Genomic DNA, 26,179 nt, shown 5'->3' on the forward strand with positions numbered 1-26,179 from the left:
ATTTTGTTCCATTCTATTCCAACATTTTTCTCACATTTTAATTCGACACTCCGGGTTTGGTCTCTTCGGTCCCTTAGGACCAAGTTGTGAGTAGATTTTACATTTATAATTGTTTGATTGTGCACCTATAACTAGTATGATCTTTGGACTATACTCACTATATTTGCCTTGAATAGTTTTAAATTGATTAGTATAATTGATTTATTTAAATAATTCGTTTTTATGAAATTTATACTTTTGGAACTATACATGAGACTATATATATTTTTGAGGAAGTTTTGTATTATTCTAAAATGTTCGATTTTACTTGAAAATTTGTTTTTGAAGGATTGAAGTATTTGTTAGTACTCACTTTAAAGATTGTGAAATATATTTGAAATTTCTTATGATTGAAAAAGTATGATTGAAAAGATTTCTGATGAAAAAGTATAATATGATTTGATTTGATTCGATATCTTATATATTTGAAAGATTAAGGATTTATTGTATTTGAAATTATATGTTTTGAATTGGTTTAGGAGGCTTGTATTAGAAAACCGTAGTTAACGACAGTTATGACGCTAACTTAGATGTATCTAACTCAGACCCCAGTTAGCAGGGAGTGTTGCTAGCCTAACGTGTAGGCCACACGTTAGATCTGTTATTTTGTTAGGACATACGAGAGGAAAGGGCTACCCTTAGAGGTGGAGCCGCCCAAGTGTAGACTTTTGATTTGATTTCTCTATGAGAACTCCCTTATTGATTCACTTATTATTATTATTATTATCAACTACTATTTTCTAATTAATTTTTTTGATAATAATGTTTATATGGTCTCATGTAGATTATAGATGTATTGTCTAGTCACTGAGTTGAAAAACTCATCCATTTTTGAAAAAAATATTTTTCAGGAATAAATTCTTGACTATGTGAGATTTTCTAATCAAGAGTTACGATCTGCGTGAGTATCTATTTTTTTTTTCGAATTCCTAGAGGTATATACTCCATATGTCACAGGCAGGATCCAACCATTCTCAATTATTTTAATTTTTGTTAAATATGTATAACTATTTATTTTAGAACTTGTAAAATATTTGTAATTTTCTAACTCAACTTATATTTGAGTTTGTTAGGCTTGTTAGGGGATTATTTTTCTAAGCGCCGGTTATGGCTCGTTTTGGGCCGTGACATATATATTCCTGGCCACTAATTTTTCAAAAAATTTATAACCAATTCAATAACAATTTCGTTCATTAGAACAACCTTCAACACAAGCAAATCAAGCATAACTTTTATGTATTTTTGTTGAATTGGTTTTAAATTTTTTGAAAATTTAGCTATTGGAGGTATATTTGATGTAAATCGAAAATTTTTGGGACAAAATTAAAACAAACAATATACTTTACCCAAAAAAATATAATAATTTTAAACTATTCACTTGTAAGATATTTCATAGTTTTTTGTATATCAAACTAAAAAATAAATATTTCATAAATACTTTGTATTTTTTAAAAATAATTAGTAAGAATTTAATAGAAAAATTTTATCTAATATACAAATTTAGTTACAAATATAAAAATGAATATTTCATAAATACTTTGCATTTTTAATTCAGAAAATTATATTATATCTGATTAGAGAGTTATAGAAGACTCCAATATAAAGTTAATAATATTTAAACAATTTTTATTAAATAAATATTTTTTATTAGTTAAACAAATTTTACCCGTTATATTATTTTACATCGATTGTTAATAAATCATACTTAAAGAAATAACTGGCTAAGTGTTTTTTTTTTTTTTTGGGTAAGATTATAAAAATAAAAATTAAAAACTTTTTAATTTATTTGTTACCTGTTAGGTCAATTTTTTTAAAAGACATTATATTTCTTTTTTTTTTTCAATATCCATTAACATTCACGGTAATATAATAAATTTATCCTTAAACACTCCTTATTGTGAAAATTAGTAAAGCTAATTTTAGAAAATATATAAATAAATAATAACTAAATAAAATGAGAGGTAATAAACAATCTTAATTTATAACCTTAGAATTTTAGTGGTTGAAAAAGAGAAGAATTATATACCTCTAATTGACGGATGGTTCATATTGAAGAGACTCACCTATAAATTGAGTTTTTCTTTAATTCATTTCAATCAAGTCATCCAAAGAGAATAACATAATATTTCTTTGAGTAGTTTTCTTCTATATATAGAGAGAGAAGTGTGTTCTTCTTTTTTCAAGAGAGAGTGTTTTGTAGTCTCCTTGTGATAGAGAGAAGTTGTAATTCTCAAAGAAAGTTATTCAATTGTTTCCATATTTATATTTTGCTGTGTCATTTGTCTGGTACCTAACAGTGGTATCAGAGTCAAAGGTTGCTGATTAATATATTTTTTTTTCGCTGCGAGTTACCGTCTAAAAAAAATGGCAACAAAGTATGAAATTCCAAAATTCAGTGGGAGTAATTTTTCCATATGGAAATTGAAGATAAAAGCCATTATGAGAAAAGACAATTGCGTGACAGCAATTGAAGGTAGACCCACTGGAATTACAGATGAAAAATGGAAGGAGATGGACAACAATGCTGTTGCAAACTTACACTTGGCACGTCACCAAAAAAAACTTACACTTGCCACTATCTGATTCAGTTTTATCAAGTGTAGCAGAGAAAAAGACAGCAAAGGAAATTTGGGATGCTCTCACCAAATTATATGAAGTCAAGTCACTTCACAACAAGATATTCTTGAAGAGAAGACTTTATACTCTTCGAATGAGTGAATCCACATCGGCAACGGATCACATCAACAATCTAAATACGCTATTTTCCCAACTCTCATCGTTGGAATATACCATAGCGAAAAACGAACGTGCAGAGCTCTTACTTCAAATTCTACCAGATTCATATGATCAGCTTATCATTAACTTAACTAATAATGTTTTGACTGATTATCTTTCTTTTGATGACATGGCTGCTGCGGTTCTTGAAGAAGAATCTAGGCGCAAGAATAAGGAAGATAGATTAGAAAGCTCAAAACAAGCAGAGGCTTTGTTGATGACAAGAGGGAGATCAATGGAGCGTGGTTTCAGTGGGAGTCAAAGTAGACCGAAGTCACAAAGTAAGAAGCACGTCAAATGCTACAATTATGGTAAGAGAGGGCACTTCAAGAAAGATTGTTGGAATAAGAAGAGTATAGAGAAGGTTCCAGAAGGATCAAGTTCTCAAGGATGTGTTGCAAGTACCTCTGATGATGGAGAAATCCTGTATGGCGAAGCAACAATTGGTTCTAAAGGCAGTAAACAGCTCACTGATGTTTGGATTGTTGATTCAGGAGCAACATGGCACATGACTCCTCATCGTGATTGGTTTTGTACATATGAACCTGTCTTGGAAGGATCTGTGTTTATGGGAAACGATCATGCCTTAGAAATTGTTGGAATGGGTACTGTCAAAATAAAAATGTTTGATGGTTCTATTCGTTCACTTCAAGGGGTAAGACACGTGAAAGGCTTGAAGAAGAATTTGTTGTCGATTGGGCAATTGGATGAACTTGGTTGTAAGACCCATATTGAAGGTGGGATCTTAAAAGTTGTTAAAGGAGCTCTTGTGGTAATAAAAACAGAAAAGATTGCAGCAAATTTATACATGCTTGTGGGAGATACTTTGCAAGAGGCAGAGGCATCAGTTGCTTCAACAAGCCAAGAAGAAATGACGATGATATGGCATTGCAAACTAAGCCACATGTCAGAACGAGGCTTGAAGATTCTTGTAGAACGTAATCTCATTCCCGGGCTCAAATCGGTAAACTTACCGTTTTGTAAGCACTGCGTTACAAGCAAACAACATAGATTGACGTTTGGTAGATCAACTGCTCGGAGCAAGCACATATTGGAGTTGATTCATTCTGATGTGTGGGAATCGCCGGAGATGTCCCTAGGAGGAGCAAAATATCTTGTATCATTTATTGATGATTACTCTAGGAGGCTATGGGTGTACCCGATCAAGAAAAAGTCAGACGTGTTTGCGATGTTCAAAGAGTTCAAAGCAAAGTTAGAACTTGAATCTGGAAAGAAGATCAAGTGTTTAAGGACAGATAATGGAGGAGAATATGTTGATGGTAATTTTCTAACATTTTGCAAGCAAGCAGGTATTCAACGACAATTCACAGTTGCATATACGCCTCAGCAAAATGGTGTAGCAGAGTGAATGAATAGGACTCTCCTAGAAAGAGCACGAGCTATGTTGCAGACTGCAGGTTTAGCCAAGTCTTTTTAGGCAGAAGCTGTTAAAACCGCCTGTTATGTGATAAATCGGTCACCATCAACTGCAATTGGGTTAAAGACACCAATGAAGATGTGGCAAGGTAAGCCACCTAATTATTCTTCTTTACATATATTTGGTTGTCCTGTATATGTGATGTACAATTCCCAAGAAAGAACAAAGCTAGACTCAAAGTCTAGAAAATGTATATTCTTGGGTTATGCTGACGGTGTTAAGGGGTATCGCCTGTGGGATCCCACTGCCCGCAAGGTAGTTGTCAGTAGAGATGTGATATTTGCAGAAGATGAATTGCAAAAAGAACAAGAAAATGACAGCACTATTAAAGAGATAACCACTGTTCAAATAGATGAAAAATGCAGAGAAGGTGATCTTTCTGAAGCACAACCACAGCACGAAGAACAAGAAGCAGAGGCTAATGACATAGAAGTTCGTCGATCCACTCGACAAAGAAGAACACCATCATGGCACTCAAATTATGTTTTGACAAACCATAATGCATATTGTCTTTTGACAGAAGATGGAGAGCCAACAACTTTTATGGAGACTATGCGCAATCCAGACGCTTCTATGTGGATGACAGCAATGCAAGAAGAAATTGAGGCATTACATAGGAACCATACCTGGAAACTTGTTGAACTTCCAGCAGGTCGGAAAGCCATTGGTAACAAATGGGTTTACAAGATCAAACGAGATAGTAATGATCAGGTGGAACGATATCGTGCAAGATTGGTTGTCAAGGGATATGCTCAGAAAGAAGGTATTGACTTTAATGAAATATTTTTTCCGGTGGTGAGACTAACTACTATTAGAGTAGTTTTGGCTATGTGTGCTGCATTTGATTTACATCTAGAGCAAGTAGATGTAAAGACTGCTTTTCTTCATGGAGAACTTGAAGAAGAGATATATATGCTCCAACCAGAAGGTTTTGAAGAACAAGGAAAAGAAAACTTGGTTTGCAGGTTAACTAAATCTCTGTACGGTCTAAAGCAGGCGCCAAGGTGTTGGTACAAGAGATTTGATTCTTTCATTATTAGCCTTGGATACAACAGACTTAGTTCAGATCATTGTACTTATTACAAGAGGTCTGGTGATAATAATTTCATCATTCTACTGTTGTATGTGGATGACATATTGGTGGTAGGTCCCAACAAAGATCAAATCCAAGAATTGAAGGCACAGTTGGCTAGGGAGTTTGATATGAAAGACTTGGGATCAGCAAACAAGATTTTAGGAATGCAAATTCACCGAGACAAAAAGGATAGGAAGATTTGGCTATCGCAAAAGAATTATTTGAAGAAAATCTTGCAACGCTTCAATATGCAAGAATGTAAGCCAATTTCAACCCCACTTCCTATGAATTTCAAATTATCCTCAAGTATGTGCCCTAGTAGTGAAGCAGAGAGGATGGAAATGTCTCGAGTACCGTATGCATCAGCGGTAGGAAGCCTTATGTATGCCATGATCTGTATAAGGCCAGATATTGCTCAAGCAGTTGCGGTGGTAAGTTGATTTATGGCAGATCCGGGTAAAGAGCATTGGAATGTTGTTAAGAGGATCTTGAGATACATCAAAGGAACCTCAAATGTTGCATTATGTTTTGGAGGATCAGAATTCATTGTCAATGGATATGTCGACTCAGACTTTGCAGGTGATCTTGATAAACGAAAATCTACTACAGGCTATGTGTTTACACTTGCAGGAGGAGCTGTGAGCTGGCTATCTAAATTACAGACTGTTGTAGCTTTATCTACTACAGAACTGAATATATGGCAGCTACACAAGCATGCAAGGAAGCTATTTAGATCCAAAGATTGATAGAAGAATTCGGGCACAAACAACAGAAGATTTCTGTGTATTGTGATAGTCAGAGTGCCTTGCACATTGCAAGGAATCCTGCCTTTCATTCAAGAACAAAACACATTGGAGTACAATATCACTTTGTTCGGGAAGTAGTAGAAGAAGGAAGTGTTGATATGCAGAAGATTCACACTAAAGATAACCTAGCAGATGCCATGACAAAACCAATCAACACAGAAAAGTTTGAATGGTGTAGATCCTCATACGGCCTATGGAATACATGAGCAACATGAATTTTGAAAATTTATCAAAATTAGCTTTAAGTGGGAGATTGTGAAAATTAGTAAAGCTAATTTTAGAAAATATATAAATAAATAATAACTAAATAAAATGAGAGGTAATAAACAATCTTAGTTTATAACCTTAGAATTTTAATTAGTGGTTGAAAAAGAGAAGAATTATATACCTCTAATTGACGGATGGTTCATATTGAAGAGACTCACCTATAAATTGAGTTTTTCTTTAATTCATTTCAATCAAGTCATCCAAAGAGAATAACATAATATTTCTTTGAGTAGTTTTCTTCTATATATATAGAGAGAAGTGTGTTCTCCTTTTTTCAAGAGAGAGTGTTTTGTAGTCTCCTTGTGATAGAGAGAAGTTGTAATTCTCAAATAAAGTTATTCAATTGTTTCCATATTTTATACAAATTTCTAATTTTTCATCTCTATATTTTGCTGTGTCATTTGTCTGGTACCTAACACTTATTAGGTAAAGAATATTGTATTTTTTGTTAATTAAATAAATATTAATTTTTTGTTTATTATATTTTGTATCATAGCTCATATTTAGAGTGATTCAAAGTTTATAATTTAAAGTTTAAATTTAAAATTTAAAATTCTAAATTTATGATTTAAATTTTAGAATTCAGAGAATGTTACACTTTCGAATATTTTTCTGAAGCACATTAGCATTTGTAATATAATGTCATAAGTATTATAGAAAATATTTTTGTAAAAAGTTAAGTTGAAGTCTATTATAATGTGTAAGACTATTATTTCTATTTGTAAGACGATTTGTGCAATTTCCCCCCTAAACTTGTCATTTACTTATTTGAAAAATCTGAATGTAGCTAATATCGATTGCTTCCAATAGATTGTTCATTTGGAGGTCCAAATTTTTGAGAGAAGGAAATGCTACCGCCTACCGGCAAGTGGTTCTGAGACACAATCACTACATTGAGGGGCCTTGCATTAAATAGTGCTAAAAATATATTTTTATTTTTTTATACTAACAAATACATACAAATTATTTTATGGAAAGTACTAGTTTCACAATAATTTAAAATTAACTTAGTCAATGAGAAGAATGGTTTTTTCGATGCAAAATTAGCTTATAAAATAGGCCTAATTAAATATACAGCTTGAAGGCAAGTAATTAGCTAATGGAATTAACAGATATGCATCCTTTCTGAACCTCAAGAACCAGAACATACTTTGGTCTATGTTGTTGTGTGTAATAAGTAAAAACTCCATAATTAATTGGACCAAGATAGCTATATATATCTCAATAACAATATACAACTAACATAGTCTTAATATAATTTTTTTCTCAATAATAGCATAATAATATACTAAAAAAAAGAACAACACCACAAGACAAATCTCTATTCTTATTAACTCTTCTAATAGAAAAGTGAAGACTCTCACTCAAAATCCATATTATTTATAATTTTACTCAAAAGCTATATCATATGCAAACTTTTATTTACAGACAAATAACCTAACGACTAATATCCTTCATGCTTAAGAATAGAATTGGTGGTGGACAACTTGCGTTTAGTTTGTTAATTACTTTCTTTCTAATTTTTAAAAGTTGCATATTTTTTAATGTTGGTCAAAATTTACAACTCACAACTAACTTTAATTCAAGTGATTTTTTCCACTTAATTCTTCTTGCTTTTAGTATGCATAAGACGGTGCTTCTCAGTTGCAATAATAGGATTCAAATCGATTGAAATCTTGAATTGGTGGCAATTGGATATACTTTAACTTGTCAAATATATCAACTTCTATAATCTTCTTCTTATCAACATTGATGAATTCAGTTTGCACTTCTTTTAAATACTTGAATATGAGTTGTCATGTTAAACTTTTATAATCTTCCAAAAACTTGATTATTGATGATTGATAAGATTAGTTTAGTTCCTAACATTGTGGGAGTTGAAAATTCAATCAAAAGTCAAGATTTCCACCGAGTATCTAAACAAACTGCATGAAGAGCAATGAAGTGCTACAAATGGTGTTGCATGAAAAAAAGGACTAAACCAGGGGTTGGATCTATAAAAATTAATACTGGTGCTAAATTTATTGTTGGAAATATAAAAAATTCTCAACTTTGGAAATGGATGTTGGACACTGAAACTAGTGATGGTACCATAAAGCTTATTTTTGCTCGTAAACTGAGTACCTTCAACTCCTGAAGCGTTTCTAGCCAACTGGGAAACACATCCTCTATATTTTATTATCTGCAAGATCCAAAACTTTCAACAATAATGTGCAATTAGCCAAAGACTGTGTAAAAATTGGTGGAACTCTAGCTGACCACTCAAGTGATGAGTTGATGATAAATATAAACCAGTAAGATTTTGGAAAGAGTTTGTTGTTAGAAAGAGACAAATATTACACAGAATAAGTAGAGAATTCACACCTATTGGTCCTACAAGCTTGTTGTCACTAAGATCCATTCTTATCAATGAAGGCAAAGAATTGTCCCATTGAATCAATTATTATTCAAATACAGAAATTTTAATTTTGAGAGTTTTGTGACTTTACTTGGAATTGGACATTCCAAATTATTATAGATTGAGATGAGTGAATATCACAACAACCTGCATCGTTCTTCCATGATGCTTTCTTGAGAGAGAGAAGAGAAACATGGGAAGGGAAATAGATCAAATCAGGGAAATCTAGCTTATGGCTGGGCAATGTTTTTTGCTACACTTTGCCAATACTAACCAATAAAAGATTAAAATGATTAAAATTTATTTACAATCAAAATTATCCACTAAAAGTATTTGAATGTTTAGAATATTACTATATATACTAAGCACAAATAACACTTGCTTATTAGTTATTACGAAGACAACGGGGCTAGCATGCATGTATACAAAAAGTTGTTGCTATAGTGTTTAAAAATTTAGCGTTTAATTATAAAAAATATTAAATAATTAAATATTTAATTTAAAAATATAAAAGTTTACCGATTTTAAATATTTTAAATTTATTACAAAAAATAAGTTCAACAAAAATTAAACATTAAGTAAAAAGCACTATAGAATTTGTCGGATTTTAAATTATTTCTTTTGAAACATTATTATTTTATGGTAGATACTACAATGAAGACTTTATAATTATCTTTATGTGAAAATATTTTCTTTTGATTTTTGGATGATGGACTGTATAGTTAGATTTTGATATTTATAAAAGTGTTGTCTTTGTTTAAAGTGTGGCTAAATAAATAAGTCACATTTTTAAACAAAGCATCTTTATGAGAAGATATTTTTGCCATCTTCATTTGAGTAGTTGCCTTATTTTATAGTGTTGAGTTTGAAAAACTTATATTCAATTAAAATGATAAACAAACATTATTAAAGTATTGTTAAAATATTTTATTAAAATATTTCTAATTGTTTGTTTGATGTATTTGATCAAGTGTGCAGGAAATAAAATGAAACAAGTTAGCCAAAGAACAAATGTTTAAAGCCCATCTTAATCAATAAACAAATTCAATCTTGTACAAAATTTTATTAAATTTTAATGGCTGAACCTTGATATTAAAAAAGAAAAAACAAGCCCAATCACAAACCTAAGAGACCAAACTTTATACGCTTCTGTCATTCATTGTAACTGAAACTTGAAATTGAATTCACTTTAATTTGATTAATACTTCCACCGAAAGCTATTCTCTCTTCTCTCTCCTCTCGCTTGCTTCAGTCGCATCATTCATTCATCCAAGAAGAAGAAAGAAGAAAATGGAATGCTCAGAGGTTAGATTGTGAATGATGACAAAAAGATTTTTGTCAAATCAAAGCAAAGAAAAGAAGGCTACAACCTAGGAGCTAGTCTTTCTCGGTCAAGCATCACAAAAAAATTATTTCTCCATTTGTGCTTCATGGAGGATCCAAGAAGAAAGTTTCAAGGTCTCAAGTATGGAAGTAGTAACAATGGAGAACGTGAAGCCATCTTGAGTCAGAACTACATCAACGCTCAAAATCAAAACTTGGGGCTAAAGTCAAGTTCAATGGACAAGATTGAAGAAAAAGGATGAGAGAGATCTAGTGATATGCATGCAACAAATTTTACTCTCTCTCTCTCTCTCTCTCTCTCTCTCTCTCTCTCTCTCTCTCTCTCTCTCTCTCTCTCTCTCTCTCTCTCTCTCTCTCTCTCTCTCTCTCTCTCTCTCTCTCTCTCTCTCTCTCTCTCTCTCTCTCTCTCTCTCTCTCTGCCGCTGCTACTCTGATGTTGGAGAAGAACACACTGTGAGGGTTGAACTCGTTTCAACCTTGGAAGCTTCACCCTTCTATATTAAGGGTGAACGGACAAGGGTTGAAGGTAAGGAGAGTAAGTGAAAAGCACATAGTCACTCTCATAGCTACCCAAATTGTTTGAGTTCTTCTTCTTCAATGAAGTTCATTTAGTATTTTTTTTCTTAGTTTTGTCTATTTGAGTCTCATGGTAAAAGATAAACATGGTGAAGTTTGTAAGAAAAAGTCAATGAGAGGTAAAAGGCAGCAAGCAAAATTAGAGGAAAAGCCAAAAGATGTTTCAGATTTGCTTTGTACATCTTTTTGTTTTGTGTTATGAATTTGTAAGGATTCCCATGCAAGTTGGGTTAGCACTTTGATGTTGAAAGTTAGGTTTGAGTCCTAGTCAAATTTGGATTGGGTTAGAATCTGAATTTGCCTTGATAGGATTGGGTAGATCCTAGGGAAGCATTGGTATTTGTAATCTTGAAAAAGATAGTAAAATTTCATCATAGTTGTGATGGAGACTGGATGTAGGCTACAATGCACTAAGTAGATGAACCAGGATATATCTGATTTTATTTCTTCTTCTCTGCTTCGTTTCTCTTTCTGTTACTCAAACAAAATGAAAAATATCTCTCAACTTGTTACGAGACAAAAGTGAAGATATCTCCTGAAGTTTTCTTGAAAAATCAACAGTGATATTCAGCAAAAAGAAAGCTAAGATTAACCCCTCATTCTCTTAGCCAATGATAACCATCAATTGGTATCAGAGTTTGGTCTCTAAGAGATCAAGTTTTGCAGCTTGGAAGAAAGATCCTGATGGCGAACAACAATGGTTCAAATCTGGTAGCCTATAATCTGACTGAAGGGCAATCCAACAACAGATCTCCGTTCTTTAATGGAACGAACTATAGTTATTGGAAGGAGAGAATGAAGATCTTTGCACAATCGGTGGACTACAAAATATGGAAGATAATCTTGAATGGTCCACAAGTTCCAACAACAACAAAGGCTGATGGTGTAGTTGTTCCTAAGGCTGAGGCCGATTGGAATGATGATGACAGGAAGAAGATACATCTCAATGCTAAAGCTATCAACATGCTCAACTGTGCAATCAGTTTCGAGGAATAACGAAGGGTATCAAAATGCAAAACAGTAAAGAAAATATGGGACAAGCTTCAAGTTACTCATGAAGGCACAACTCAAGTCAAGAGAATCATAATAGACATGTTAAACAAAGAATACAAAATGTTCTCAATGAAGAAAGGAGAAACAATATATGAAATGTTTGAAAGATTCAACGTTATCATCACTGGCTTGGATGCTATGGGAACCACACACCCCGAATCTTTGCTAGTGAGGAAAATCTGAGATGTCTCACTAAAGAGTGGAAAACCAAGACTATAGTGATAGCTGAGAGCAGGGGTATTAATGAAATGACTTATGATGATCTGAGAGGCAATTTACTTGCTTTTGAAACCACTTATTTAAAAAAGGATACAAATAAAAAAGGAATTGCTTTCAAATCAGTCACTAAATCTCTGGATGATGAATCCAGTGATAATTTATTTGACGATGAGTTTGTTTTGTTTGCTAAGAAATTCAGGAAAATGATGAAGTTGAAGGAACGAAACAAAGGAGGCAGTTCAAGAAAACTGAAGAGGGACTCAAGCAAGATCATCTGCCACAATTGCAGAGAAGCTAGACATTACAAGTTTGACTGTCCAAAACTGAAGAAAGATGACAAGCCGAAAAAGGAAAAGAAGAAGGGATTTATGGCATCTTGGAAAGATCTGAAAAATTATTCTGATGAAGTAGACGAATCAGAGACTAAGTCCTAAACCTGTCTCATGGCCGATCAAACTGATGAGGTAATTTTCATTGAACCTTCTACTGAAGACCTTCATCTTATGATCGATCATTTCACTGAAAAATTCAGATGCTTTTTGAACGAAAATCATGAACTTGAATCTCAAAATGACATTCTTAAGGCAGAAAATGGTTTTCTCAAAGATAAATTAAGGGAAGCTGAAACTGCTATTGATCTTGTTGAAGAAAACAAGCGGTTAAATGCTGAACTTAAAGGTTGTGAGAAACAGTACTCTGTAATTGCATATTTAAACTGTTTTGAAGAAAATGAAAAGTTGCACAAGGAGGTAAAAAGTCTAAAGAGGACCTAACTAACTTTGCTCAATGTTCTACAAATTTGAATAAACTTTTGACTAGTCAAAAACTTATCTATGATAAAACTAATTTGGGCTTTCATAAAAAATATAAAATGTGTATTGAAAAATCTCTTTTTTTTTTAATATGGCTTTCACCTTAAATGACATAATATTTCAAAACCCAACAAATTTTTAAAAAATAGCAATCTAAAAGATTTTGTAGATTATACAATCCAAATGAGCATTTTCCTATTCAATACTTCATAAGTGAGAAAATTAAAATAGTATTTTTTAAGATTATAAATTATAAGAATATTAATTTTAGATATATATTTAAAATATAAAAATTGAACTATTCGATTTCTAAAAAATAAAAATCGAATCCTTTTGATTTTTAGAAACAAAAGTCGGATCACCTGATTTGTAAATTTAAAAAAAAAAATCACAAAAAAACATATCCTTCGATTTAATATTAAAATATTTTAAAAATTTCATTGAAAAATAATTGAACCAATCGATTATACATTTTGGTACCACAAAAGAAACACTAACATTGTCAACATAGTTGGATTGCACACAATCCTCATTTATTATTAAAAAAAATATATTTCTTTATAAAATTTTAGTTTTATCTAACAAATGATGTCTATATATAAACAAACCTGTAGGGATCAAACACGGTGAACTATTAGGATTTTATTCCTAAAAGATTTGCTAGTATATATAAGTTTTGATTGGCCTATAAGCTAGGTATTGATTTATTGTTTTAGAAATAATTGATTTCTCCTTGAATTCAAGCACCTAGAGTTTTGTAAGATATAAGTGAAGTGATTCATTGAGAAGGGAATAACAAAAACCCAAACCAAGGAGACAACATCAATGAGTGTACAAGAAAAAAGATCCATCATTTTATGTGACCAAAGTTGGTCCTACGTTGTGTGAGAGACATATGTAACGAATCAAGATGAGGGGTATGTATGGTATCAACATGTATTAATAATTTAATATTATATGCTTAGAAGTTATTACAAGACATTATTTGTTTTATAGGAGCCTCTCAATGCAAGGAAAGAAAAAATCACATGCACCTATCTATAATTGCCTCATTAATTTGTATCCACAAAAAAGGAAAAATAAGAGTTAAATTTGGTATAACGAAACTATAAACGACCAACAACCGGTGATGTCTGTTACGCAACTTTAATTTTATTTTTTTTGGGGTATACTAATCTTTTTTTTTTTTCATGTGTATAGTGTAAACTGTATACATATATATTTCTGGACGTAAGTCACCAAAATAAAAAATATTTCTGGACGGATTTTTTGGGCTTGACTTGGGCTGGTAACTAGCTCAGACTATAACAGATTGTTTAATAACTCACAACCCAAATCATACGTGATCCAAAAACTTTAAATAAGAACCTTAAGCATATAAAAAATAAAAAAAAAATTAATGACATGTTAATTTGACTTTCACCATATTTAAATTTTATTTACTTATTACCAAAAATAAAATATTTATTTACTGAACATAAAAAAATAATTCATTTCAAGTTATTCGACTTTTCTAAAAACTTTAAAATGAGTAGGATCAAAAACTAAATTCTGGTAGTAATTTTGAGATTTACGACATGCATCAATTTGATTCCGATGTATCAAGTGTATTATTATCATTACTAAAATTAAGTTTTAGATATTATAATAGTCTCTCGATCTTATTCTGACAATGACTCAGTAAATAAAATGATAAATTAATACTCTTTTATCACGTTAGATAATTTAGTGAAAAAGCGATGTTTATTTTTGGCGTCCAATTAAAATATGTGTACAAATCGATTTGCATGCTCACAACTATGAAAACACGTCGCTTATGCTTTGATTAGTTTCTATAAAAACAATCATACACAATATCATATACTCATATGTAATTTTGTTGTGTTTTCAATCAAAGTGTCACTCGATCCTACTAAAAATCTAAAATTATACATATAATATCAAATGAGAATTAGTTCTATTCCCAACCCAATTTCATTTCATTTTTTTTTTTTACCAATATATGATGCATTTTATTAAAAATTTGCACATAACACATAAGCAAATTTCAAAGATCCATTATTTTATGCGAGTCAAGTTGGTCCTACATATGTTGTTCGTTTTATGGGCATAGATTTGTAGTATTATAATGAAGTAGTTAAAATTTTAAGTTAACTAAAATCTTTTTTTTTTATATTAGAATCTGAATACATTTGTATTAAATCAGGTGATCATTTTTATGATTTAAATTATATTATTATTTTATATTTCACTTATTTAATTTATTCTTTTAATTTTATAAAGAATCTCAATTTTCACTTATATTTGTCAAGAATAGGACATCAAATTATTTTTGTATATAAATTAAATTTAAGCCGTGGTTGCTTTTTGTAAATCGAAAATAACATTCTAAATCTAACCCCATTTGAGATTTGACAAATTCAAAATTTATAGAATGATCCTATGTTGTACATTCAATTAAGTTTAGCTTCGATTATTTTTAATTTGAAAATTTTGATATGATTGAGATCTGAATGTATGAGTAGTCTAATACATTTGTAAGCTATGTATAACTGAAGAAAGCTATGACAAATCATTTTAAATCAAAACAAAAGCAAACAGATCAATAATGAAGTTTTCTTATCTCTAATTCACAAGAAGTTGAAATAATAGATGACTCATGCATAATACAATCTATTCATTCATGGAAATAGAATATTTTATTCAGAAAACAGAGTAACTCACATCATTACAGAAAAATAATAATAAAAAACAAAGAAGAACACATGAAGCTAACACAGTCTCATGCAATTTGCATGGCCTCTGATCTGCTGTGCATGTTTTGTTAAGTATAGCCACAAATAAGTCTAGCAAGCCACAAGGGTTTCGCAGTCTTTATAAACAACCTTCCAAGGAAGGTCCCAAACACCACTCCACATGCATATCCCACTGCAACTGACTTCCACCCAAATAATGATTCTTTTGCCTCAGCAAATACTGAAGGTGGTTGTTCTTCATCATTGACGCATGACTTTGACAAAGGGAATCCACATAGCATTGGATTTCCTATGTAAGAATCATTTTGGAATGTATTGAACTGTTTTCCTGTTGGTATCAATCCCTTCAACTGGTTTTCAGAAAGGTTCAAGACAGATAGAAAATTCAAATTTGTCAAAGACAGAGGTATTTCACCTTTCAGTTGGTTCCATGAGAGGTCTAACCATTCCAAACTTGTCAAATTACCCAGAGTTTGTGGAATGTTACCACTGATTTTATTGTGAGAAAGATTAAGCCCTTTGAGAGAACTTAATTCTCCAATGACATGTGGAATTTCTCCTTCAAACATGTTATTTGACAAGTCTATGGTTGTGAAAATAGTTAATATCCTTGACATTTCTATCACTTGACCTTTCATGGTGATCACCACAGAATCATTATATGGTACACTGGTTGTATTAACATAGAAGCTCATATACTCCAAACCATCAGCTTGAGTATTATCATTCATAGTCATCATTCCCTGAAACTCTTCAAAGTATTGCATTGGCAAAGACCCACTAAACTTGTTATTAGACACATCAAAAATTCTCAACTTTGGAAATGGGTGCTTCCTACTCAAACTAGTGATGGTACCATGAAATTTGTTATTTCGTAAACTGAGTACCTGTAATTCCTGAAGAGCTTCTAGCCTACTGGGAAATACATCTTGTATGTTATTGTCACTCAGGTCTAGAACTTCCAGATTTGTGCAATGAGCCAACGATTGTGGTATTGGTCCCTCTAATTGGTTGCCATTCAACTTTATAGTCTCAAAATCATTATTCTTGGAGAAGTTTTCAGGTATGCTTCCATAAAAGTTGTTGATTTGCAAATCCAAAACCTGGAGCGAAGGAAAGGATCCCAAACATTGTGGAATCTTGCCAGTCAAATTGTTGTGAGACAAGATTAGCGCATTGAGGGAGCTTGCATTGCATATTGTTGAAGAAATGCCTCCTGTGAAGTTGTTGTTCGAAACTGAAAAGTAATAGGTGCCATTTGGTGGGATTGGAAGATCTCCTTGCAGCTGGTTGAAACTGAGGTCAATAAAGTCCATCCATGTGAGCAAGAGATTATGACTGAACCAAGTGGGAATCTTTCCATGGATTTTATTGTTAGAAAGATCTAAAATTCTTAGATTTTGTAGTCTACGTAGGAATGAAGGAAAAACAGTAACACTACAAGAAGAGAAAGTTAAAGATTCAAGTTGCGGTAAGATATATTCAACACTACAATTACTATCAAAAGAGAGAAATTTATTGTTAGAAAGATCAAGAGAATTTAAATTTTCCAACTTTGAAAAATGAGAAAAGTTCACAAGACCACTGAAATCATTTGACGACATATCCAAATCAGTGAGATTTTTTAGAAATTTAAAGATCGAATTTGGAAAATCACCTTGAAATTTGTTATCAGAGAGAAATAAAGATTTCAATGAATAAGTGGAGAATTTGCTAATTGGCCCTGTGAGTTGATTCATGCTAAGATCTAGGTATTTCAATGAAGACAAAGAATAGCACCAGTCTGGAATTGTCCCATTTATAAAGTTATTATCCAAATTTAGTGTTTCTAGTTTTGAAAGTGTGGCATTTTTGCTTGGAATTGGGCCGATTAATTGATTAAAAGACAGACTTAAGTAAGAAAGTTGAGTTAGATCAAGTAATGATGATGGCAGCTGACCTCCTAATTTATTATATGACAAATCTAAAACAGAGAGTTGGGTTGGACGAAACAATGATGGCGGTACTTGACCTCCTAGACTGTTAAAAGAAAGTTGCAAGGTATGTAATTTAGTGAAGTTGTGGAACACATCTGGGATGTGACCACTGAACGTATTACGACTAAGATCTAAGTAGGTGAGATGTTTGAGGTTTGAAAGCAAAGATGGAATCTCACCATGAAGTCTATTTCCTAAAAGGTTCAACTCAGTTAGTTGAGTGAGGTTCCACAAAGACACAGGAATTAATCCATCAAATTGGCAATTCCATAGCCATAGTTTGTTAAGAGACTTCAAATGGGAAATGGAATCAGGTATTATTTCTTCCGAGAAAGGTATCAAAGAGAGGTCCAAGATCCTTAGAGGAGTGCTCCAATTGGACTTTGGAAGTTCAACCTTCAGCTCTTCATTGCCATACAAACTTAGTTCTTCAAGATTACTTAAACCAAGTACCTCAGTTGGGAATTTTCCATGCAATCCAGTGTCAGAAAGTCTCAAGGACAACAAAGAGGATGACAAATTCATGAGCAAAGACAATGAAGTTTCTCTGACAGAAGACATGCCTACCTCATCTAGAAGTAGCTCATTCAAGTTAGTGGTGTTACCAATGAGTTTGCTCCATGTGGATTCATCAAGTGCCAGGTCATTATTATACGAGAGATCAAGTGAGAGTAATTTAGACAAGTGTGAGATTGAGGACGGAATATTACTGCCAAATGATGAGCCTGATAGATTGAGATGGGTGAGACTCACAAGATTACCGATTCCGGGATATATTGGGGAGTCGGAGAAGTAATTGAAGGCAAGGTTGAGTTGTTGAAGATGCGTGAGTTGGAAGAGTGTGCTGTTGGGATGAAACTCGCCTTCAAGCATGCTGCAACTCAGGTCAAGCCCAATCACGTGCCCTGATGTGGTGTCGCACGTGACCCCATCCCACTCGCAACAGTCAGTACCGTTTTTCCATGATGCTGTCTTGGAATCTCCGATCAATGAGATGTCAATGGCAAATGAGTTCTTGAATTGGAGCAAGTTTGAGTTGTCATGGTGGTTGCATAGTGGCAACACCGATGAGCAAGTGGAAGACGGAGTATAAAGAATAAGAAGCAACAAGAGAGTAAAACACCTCATCATTATGATGTCACAATAATAATATATAGATTTTTAATGTATATGAGTGTGGTGCAGGGCATCCAATGCAACTCGTGAATGCAAATATATATAGGTCATCCCGTGCGTGGAATATGCTCCAAACTCTGTTAATAGTGTGCTCTGTGCTACTATTTTTTCCACAACCTCATTGCATTTTTGCATTATTGCATCTATTCAAAGTTTAAACACATTCCAACATATTACAAACTCAGCTCTATTTGTAATCAAACTTTAATCAAGTTAGAAATCCATGTGAAAGAGATTTTTATACATGATTTTCATGAACAACAAAACTAGAATCAACAATTCTGTTTCCTCACACAAAATATAGTTTAAATTTAATCCAATTTTCATTTGTTTATTTTTTCGATAACTTCTATATATAGTATGTGGAATTCAATATTCGGTGAGTTGGAGACTTGAGTTTTCATTTTCTAATGAAGTGACTAATTTATCATTTGACAATAAATTGGAAAAGAAAACTACGGTTCTAATGAAAAAAGTTCAATTGTATATTTCTATTACAATGTTTGAACTTACAGTCAAAGCTATTGAAAAAAGTAATAAAATAAAAGGGAGTGAGTAGAATTGAAATGCATATCTTTAAATTTGTTGTGTAACCATAAATAAAAGAATGTGCAGAAGAAATTAAAGAATGTGATGGTAATGAAAGAAAAAGAAAACAATAAAAAAAAAATTCAATAAAAGTAGTGAGAAAATTATTAATATATATCTATAAAAATACGGTGATTGATTTTAATAATTAATTTTAATATATATTTAGCATTTTTATATAAGCATGTACTGTAATTTGTGGAACCAGGCAGAAAGTGGATTTCTAGAAAGCACATTGCAAAAAGTTGACCAAGACTTTTATAAGTGGATTTCTGCCTGCTTTATCACGACGACGACCTGAAAAGGTAGGGTTTTGATTGAGCGTATACACCACTCAATGCAATAAGTTACGAACTTTTATAAGGTAAATATCTTTTTTATTTTAGATTTATATAAGTCCAACTAACCATATTAAGTACATATATAAAATGAGTTTATACCATATAAAATATATATTAAAATATAAAATATACATTAAAATAAATTAAATATTAATATATATTTATACATAAATATATAATAATTAATTTAATAATTATTTTTTTATATACATATAATATTTTTGTTATAAACTTAATACTTACATTTACCATACCACAATATTAAAATTTTATTCTTAAAATTGATATGATTATATTTAAATGAGATTTTAATTAGAAAGCTAAATATTTTCCAGTTAATGTTAATTAAATTTTTTAAATTATTTTTTATTATAAATTTTAAATTTTAAATTTTAATTTAAATCCAAAAATTTTAATCCTAAATCCTAAAAAAATACGATTACCATACGTAATTTTTTATATTTATTCTCTGAAGTAACTACATGACGAATAAACCATCAGAAATACCTTGAATTATCTAATATGCTTATAAAAATATTTTCGATTTATGTTAACAACAAAAATATTTTTAAAATATTTTGAAATGTGATAAAAAATATTCGCACATAAAAAATTTGTCTCCGTTAATAGATACAATTTAGATGACAATGATAATGCTTATGCGAATTATGATACTTATGTTACGTTTTAAAATAATATTTTAAAAGTATTTTTGTCTTTTAACATAAATTGAAGACAATTTTATCCGCGATTAGATAATTTTCTAAAAAGTTTAATCTTTTTTATCGTCATCGTATATATGAGGATGTTGTAAATTTAAAAACATATCATTGTCATTCTACATTATTTTTGGGGATATATATGATTCTTACACGCTAGCTATCTATAATTGAGCTGAAACTTGTCATACTTAAATACTTGTAGAGTAAGAACAAAAATTGAAATCTATTTTAAGACTATATGCCATCATATCATTCATATGCAATTAAACAAATGATGAACTATTTTCATGGAAATTAAATAATTTATTTGTTTCCAAATGAAGAAATTAAAAGTCATCAAACTTGAGTGATACGGAGAGTTGAAGTCCAAGTCTTCCGCAATCAACGTGGAAAAAAAAAGACATGAATTTAGTTTCATGATTTTTTTTTTTAACATAATCAATGAAGGAATTATTCGTTTGGTGACAAAAAAAAAAGTTGGCTACAAAACAACTATAACTTATTTTATTTAATATTTATTATTATTATAACAATTAATAAATATTAAATAAAATAAATTTTGACTATTTTTTTTATTTCTCTAGTATTACTATTTTTTTAAAAAGTTCGTAAGTGGTGATAAATAAGCTCTCAACACAATATAATTTATGATTGCTTAATAATCTATTATATCTTCTAAAAAAAGATGGCTGACACTTTTGTAATTTAGCAAAATAAAAAATTAACACATATTGTACTAAAAATATTGTCATTACATAATAATAATAATAATAATAATAATAATAATAATAATAATAATAATAATAATAATACACCGAGGAAAAAATTGAATATTAAAGGTTGAATATATATTATCCAGATTATTTACTAGAGATGTTTAGTATAACACAGAGTATTATGCATAAGGATAAATTTTGATGGCAAAAATCTAAGTTTAATTGTTATGTTATTTTAGAGGATTATATTTTATAGTAATATTTTTAATATAAAAAATTATAGTAATAATTTTTTAGATGTTAATGAATTATTTTAAAATTGTAATAAACTAAAATTTTTAGATACTAATAGAAATAATATGATAAAGTGGTGAAATTATAATTTTTCATAATATATAGAAAAGTCTATAATATTTTTTTAAGTATTATAAAAATTTTTATAAAGAGATTACACATATGAGAGATCTTATTATTTTTTTTTTTAAGTTTCACTCACTAATTCTATGCAAAACATGACATACATTAGCAAATGCCTTAACCTCTTATATATAGTATTTTTGTGGAGGTGTATTTGGTTTACAAATTGATTAAGCTGTGCACAAATTACACAAGTGTGTGTATTAGAGTCTTCTTTCACATTCATCTTTATCAAGTTGTATGACAAGTTCATAAGTATCAACTTATGTAACAACTCATTCTTTGACTAAGTCAAAGATTGCAACTAAGCTAACTTATTTTCAAGTTGTAAATTTTGACTAGAATTTTGACTATGCAAGTTGGACAACTATGCAAGTTGGACAACTTGCAAGTAGTTTCATGAGTCTTCTAATAACTTGATAAGAACCATTTACATCTTACTTGATTCTAGACCAAGTTTAAGTTATATAATGTTCTTTAACTTTCTTGAAACTTCATCATACTCGACTTGTATCACTTATAACTTAGCCATTTTTATTGGCTTCAAACCAAAAGAAAAATTTTACTTCTTCTTTTCAAAATCTCCCACTCAAAATTATTATTTTGGTGTATTCAAGCTGCTTATATTTTCAATAGGCCAAGAGAAGATCTGCACCAATCAAATTTATCTGTATTGATTGATTTTGTCATGATATCTGCAAGATTGTCGTTGGTGTGGATTTTCTGCATATCTACTTTTTCTTCTTCCACTACTTGACGAACAAAATGATATTGAACGCCTATATGCTTTGTTCTTGAATGAAAGGTTGGATTCCTTGCGATGTGCAAGGCACTCTGACTGTCACAAAATATTGGAATCATATCCTGTTGTACTCGAGTTCCTCCATTAACCTTTTGCATCTAAATTGCTTCCTTACAAGATTGCGCAACTGTCATATATTCAGCTTCTGTAGTTGATAATGCTACAACTGCTTGTAATTTTGATAACCAACTTATTGTACCCCCTGCAAGTGTGAGCATAGTCAGTAGTGGATTTTCTTTTGTCAAGGTCTCCTGCGAAATTAGAGTCAACATAACCTTTGATAGTAAATTCAGATCCTCCAAAATATAAAGCAACATTAAAAGTTCCTTTGATATATCTCAATATCCTCTTCACATCACTCCAGTGCTCTTTTCCTGGATTTGTCATGAATCTGCTGATCATCCCCGCAGATTGAGCGATATCTGATTTGTGCAAATCATAGCGTACATAAGGCTTCCCACTAAATACCCTCGTGCTTGCAAAATGTAATGAAATCATTATCAGTGTATTCTCCTCCGTTGTCTGTCCTCAAGCACTTTATTTTTTTTCTAGTTTCAAGCTCTATTCATGCTTTAAACTCCTTGAATACTAAAAATACATCTGACTTCTTCTTGATGGAAAATACCCACACTCTTTGTGAGTAATCATCTATGAAGGAGACAAAATATTTTACTCCTCCTAGTGATAATTCTGATGATTCCCATACATTAGATGAATCAAGTCTAGTATGTGCTTGCTTCTAGCGGTTGATCTTTTAAACTTCAATCTATGCTGCTTGCTTGTCACACAGTGCTCACAGAAAGGTAGATTCACCGTTTTGAGTCCTGGAAGGAGATTACATTCTGCAAGAATCTGTAGACCACATTCTGACATATGGCCTAATTTGCAATGCCACAACATCTTTGTATCTTCTTGGTCAACAGGCGTAACTGATGCTTCTGCGTCTCGAACTGTATCTCTAAAAAGTAAGTAGAGATTGATTGTTAGCCTTGCCTTCATGATCACACGAGCACCATTAGTCGCCTTCAACGATCCATTTTCAATATTAATCTTATATCCTTGAGAATCCAACAACCTAACGGATAATTTTTTTTCTTAGGTCATTCACACGTCTTACACCTTGAACTATATGGATGGAACCATCAAACATCTTAATTTTGATGGTATTGATTTCCACAATTTCTTAGGCATGATCATCTCCTATGAGTGCAGACCCTTTTGAAACAGGTTCATAAGTGCTAAACCACTCGTGATGTGGAGTCATGTGATATGTTGCTGCACAATTCAATAGCTAGACATCAACTAGTGGTTTATTGTTTTCATGACCAATAGCAACTTCAATGCACAAGACATCTCCATCATTAGAGGTGTTTGTAACACAACCATATGAGGTAGTTAAATTAGCAGTTTTCTTGGTGTTCTTCTTGTTAAACCAATAATCTTTCTTCAAGTGTCCTTTTGAAACAGGTTCATAAGTACTAAACAACTCGTGATGTGGCGTCATGTGATATGTTGCTGCATAATCCAATAGCCAGATATCAACTAGTGGTTTATTGTTTTCATGACCAATAGCAGCTTCGATGCACAAGACATCTCCATCATCAGAGGTGTTTGCAACACAACTATCATGTGAGGTAGTTGAATTAGCAGTTTTTTCTGTGCTCTTCTTGTTAAACCAACAATCTTTCTTCAAGTGTCCTTTCTTGCCACAATTGTAACAAGTAAGGTTCTTCTTTCGAGATCTCGATTTCCCACGACTTTGACTCCCACTAGAGCCACATTCCATTGATCTGCCTCTCATCACCAACAAAACTTCAGCTTGTTTTGAACTTTTCGTTCGATCATCTTTATTTTTGCTTCTGCTTTCTTCTTCAAGAATAACAGCAGCAACATCATCAAATCGAAGTTGATAAGCAATATTGTTATTTGTGATGTTGATGATAAGTTGATCATACGAGTCTGGTAAACCTTGGAGAAGAATTTCAGAACATTCATTTTCTACAATTTGACACTCCATGGCTATCAGTTATGAAAATACAGTATTAAGATTGTTGTTGTGATCCATCACTGATGTAGATTCACTCATACGAAGAGTATAGAGCCTCCTTGTCATGAATATCCTATTGTGAAATGACTTTACCTCATACAACTTAGTGAGTGCTTCCCAAATCTCTTTTGCTGTCTATTTCTCCGAGATGCTTGACAATACAGAATTTGCCATAGCCATGTGTAAATTGGCAACGACGTTTTTCTCCATCTCTTTCCACTTGGCATCAGGAGTGTCGACAGGCTTGCCTTCTGTTGCTTTTAAGTAATTCTCCTTTCTCAAAATTGCCTTGATATTCAGTTTTCAAAGAAAAAAGTTATTCCAATTGAATTTCTCCATCTTAAATTTTGTTGCCATGGTTCTGGCACCAACTTGTCTTTTGCAGCGGAAGATTAAGAACCTAAAGTTCTGATAGCACTGTTAGGTGCCAGAGTTAATAGGGACAGAATAACACAACTAAAATTTGTAAACGAGAAAAACTTAACAAGAATTTAGACACTAGTGAAAATAATATGATAAAGTGGTGAAATTATAATCTCTCACAATACATAGAGAAGTCTATAATACTCTCTTAAGTATTATGAAAATTCTTACAAAGGGATTACACATATGAGAGACCTTACTACTTTTTTCTCTAAGTTTCACTCACTAATTCTATATAAAATATGACATACATTAGCAAATGCCTTAACCCCCTATATATAGTATTTTATGGAGGTGCATTTGGTTTACAAGTTGATCAAGTTGTGCACAAATTACATCAGTGTGTGTACTAGAATCTTCTTTCACATTCATCTTTATCAAGTTGTATGATAATATCAACTTATCTAACAATTCATTCTTTGACTAAGTCAAAGATTGCAACTAAGCAAACTTATTTTCAAGTTGTAACTTTTGACTAAAACTTTGACTATGCAAATTGAACAATTTACAAATAGTTTCATAAGTTTTCTAACTTGATAAAAACCATTTTGCATCATACTTGATTCTAAACCAAGTTTAAGTTTTATAATGTCTTTAATTTTCTTAAAATTTTATCATGCTCCACTAAGAATTTTGCTTCTTCTTTTCACAAGAATGAGGTTGGCAAAGGGCCGCTAAATTTATTGTTGGAAATATAAAAAATTCTCAACTTTGGAAATGGATGTTCCACACTAAAACTAGTGATGGTACCATAAAGCTTATTTTTGCTCGTAAACTGAGTACCTTCAACTCCTGAAGCGTTTCTAGCCAACCGGAAAAAGCATCCTCTATATTATTATCTCAAGATCCAAAACTTTCAACAATGTGCAATTAGCCAAAGACTGAGGTAATGGACCCTCAAGTTGGTTGTCGTTTAACTTTATAGTTTGAAACTCATTGCCCTGAGAAAAATTTATAAGTATGCTTCTATAAAAGTTGTTCACTTGTAGATCCAAAATAATAAGAAAATGAAATATTCTCAGACATTGTGAAATCACCCTAGACAAGTGGTTGTGAGACAAGATGAGTGCATTGAGTAAGGCTGCATTGCAAAATGTCGGAGAAATGTGTCCAATGAAGTTGTTGTTGGAGACTGAAAATATTTGAATGCCATCTGGTGGAATTGGAGGATCTCCTTGTAATTGGTTGAAACTAAAACCTATATAATTTATGCCCTTCCATGTGTGCAAGAGATTATCATTAAACCATTTGGGAATCATCCCATTAATTTTGTTGTAAGAAAGATCTAGTTCTTCTAGGTTTTGAAGTGTTGCTAGGAATCTTGGAAATTTTGTAATCTTACAAGAAGATAATATAAAGAAGTCAGGCTAAATGAGAAATAGTCAACACTATTGTTATTAAAATTAATAGAGA

The 26,179-nt window shown here is 31.6% G+C and overlaps 2 protein-coding genes across 5 annotated transcripts in view; both read right to left on the reverse strand.

Moving 5' to 3' along the window:
- LOC112766872 (receptor like protein 24) overlaps positions 1-26,179 on the reverse strand; it is a 171,677-nt gene that overhangs the window by 114,685 nt on the left and 30,813 nt on the right. For 2 of the 4 annotated variants that reach the window (XM_072222243.1, XM_025812770.2), the window contains one exon: positions 15,456-15,740. The exons of the other annotated variants lie outside the window; for them this stretch is intronic. In XM_072222243.1, the coding sequence (XP_072078344.1) occupies positions 15,677-15,740 (64 nt within the window). In that variant the 3' untranslated portion in view covers positions 15,456-15,676. Of the gene's footprint in view, positions 1-15,455; positions 15,741-26,179 lie in introns of those variants that run through there. 4 annotated transcript variants of the gene reach the window in all.
- Positions 15,747-18,999, reverse strand: LOC112766386 (uncharacterized; the record flags this gene model as incomplete). Its single annotated transcript, XM_025812278.3, has 1 exon — positions 15,747-18,999. A coding segment is annotated over exon 1 (2,919 nt), but the record flags the coding sequence as incomplete, so codon positions are not given.

Source organism: Arachis hypogaea, chromosome 17 (assembly GCF_003086295.3).
Source record: "Arachis hypogaea cultivar Tifrunner chromosome 17, arahy.Tifrunner.gnm2.J5K5, whole genome shotgun sequence".
NCBI lineage: Eukaryota > Viridiplantae > Streptophyta > Magnoliopsida > Fabales > Fabaceae > Arachis > Arachis hypogaea.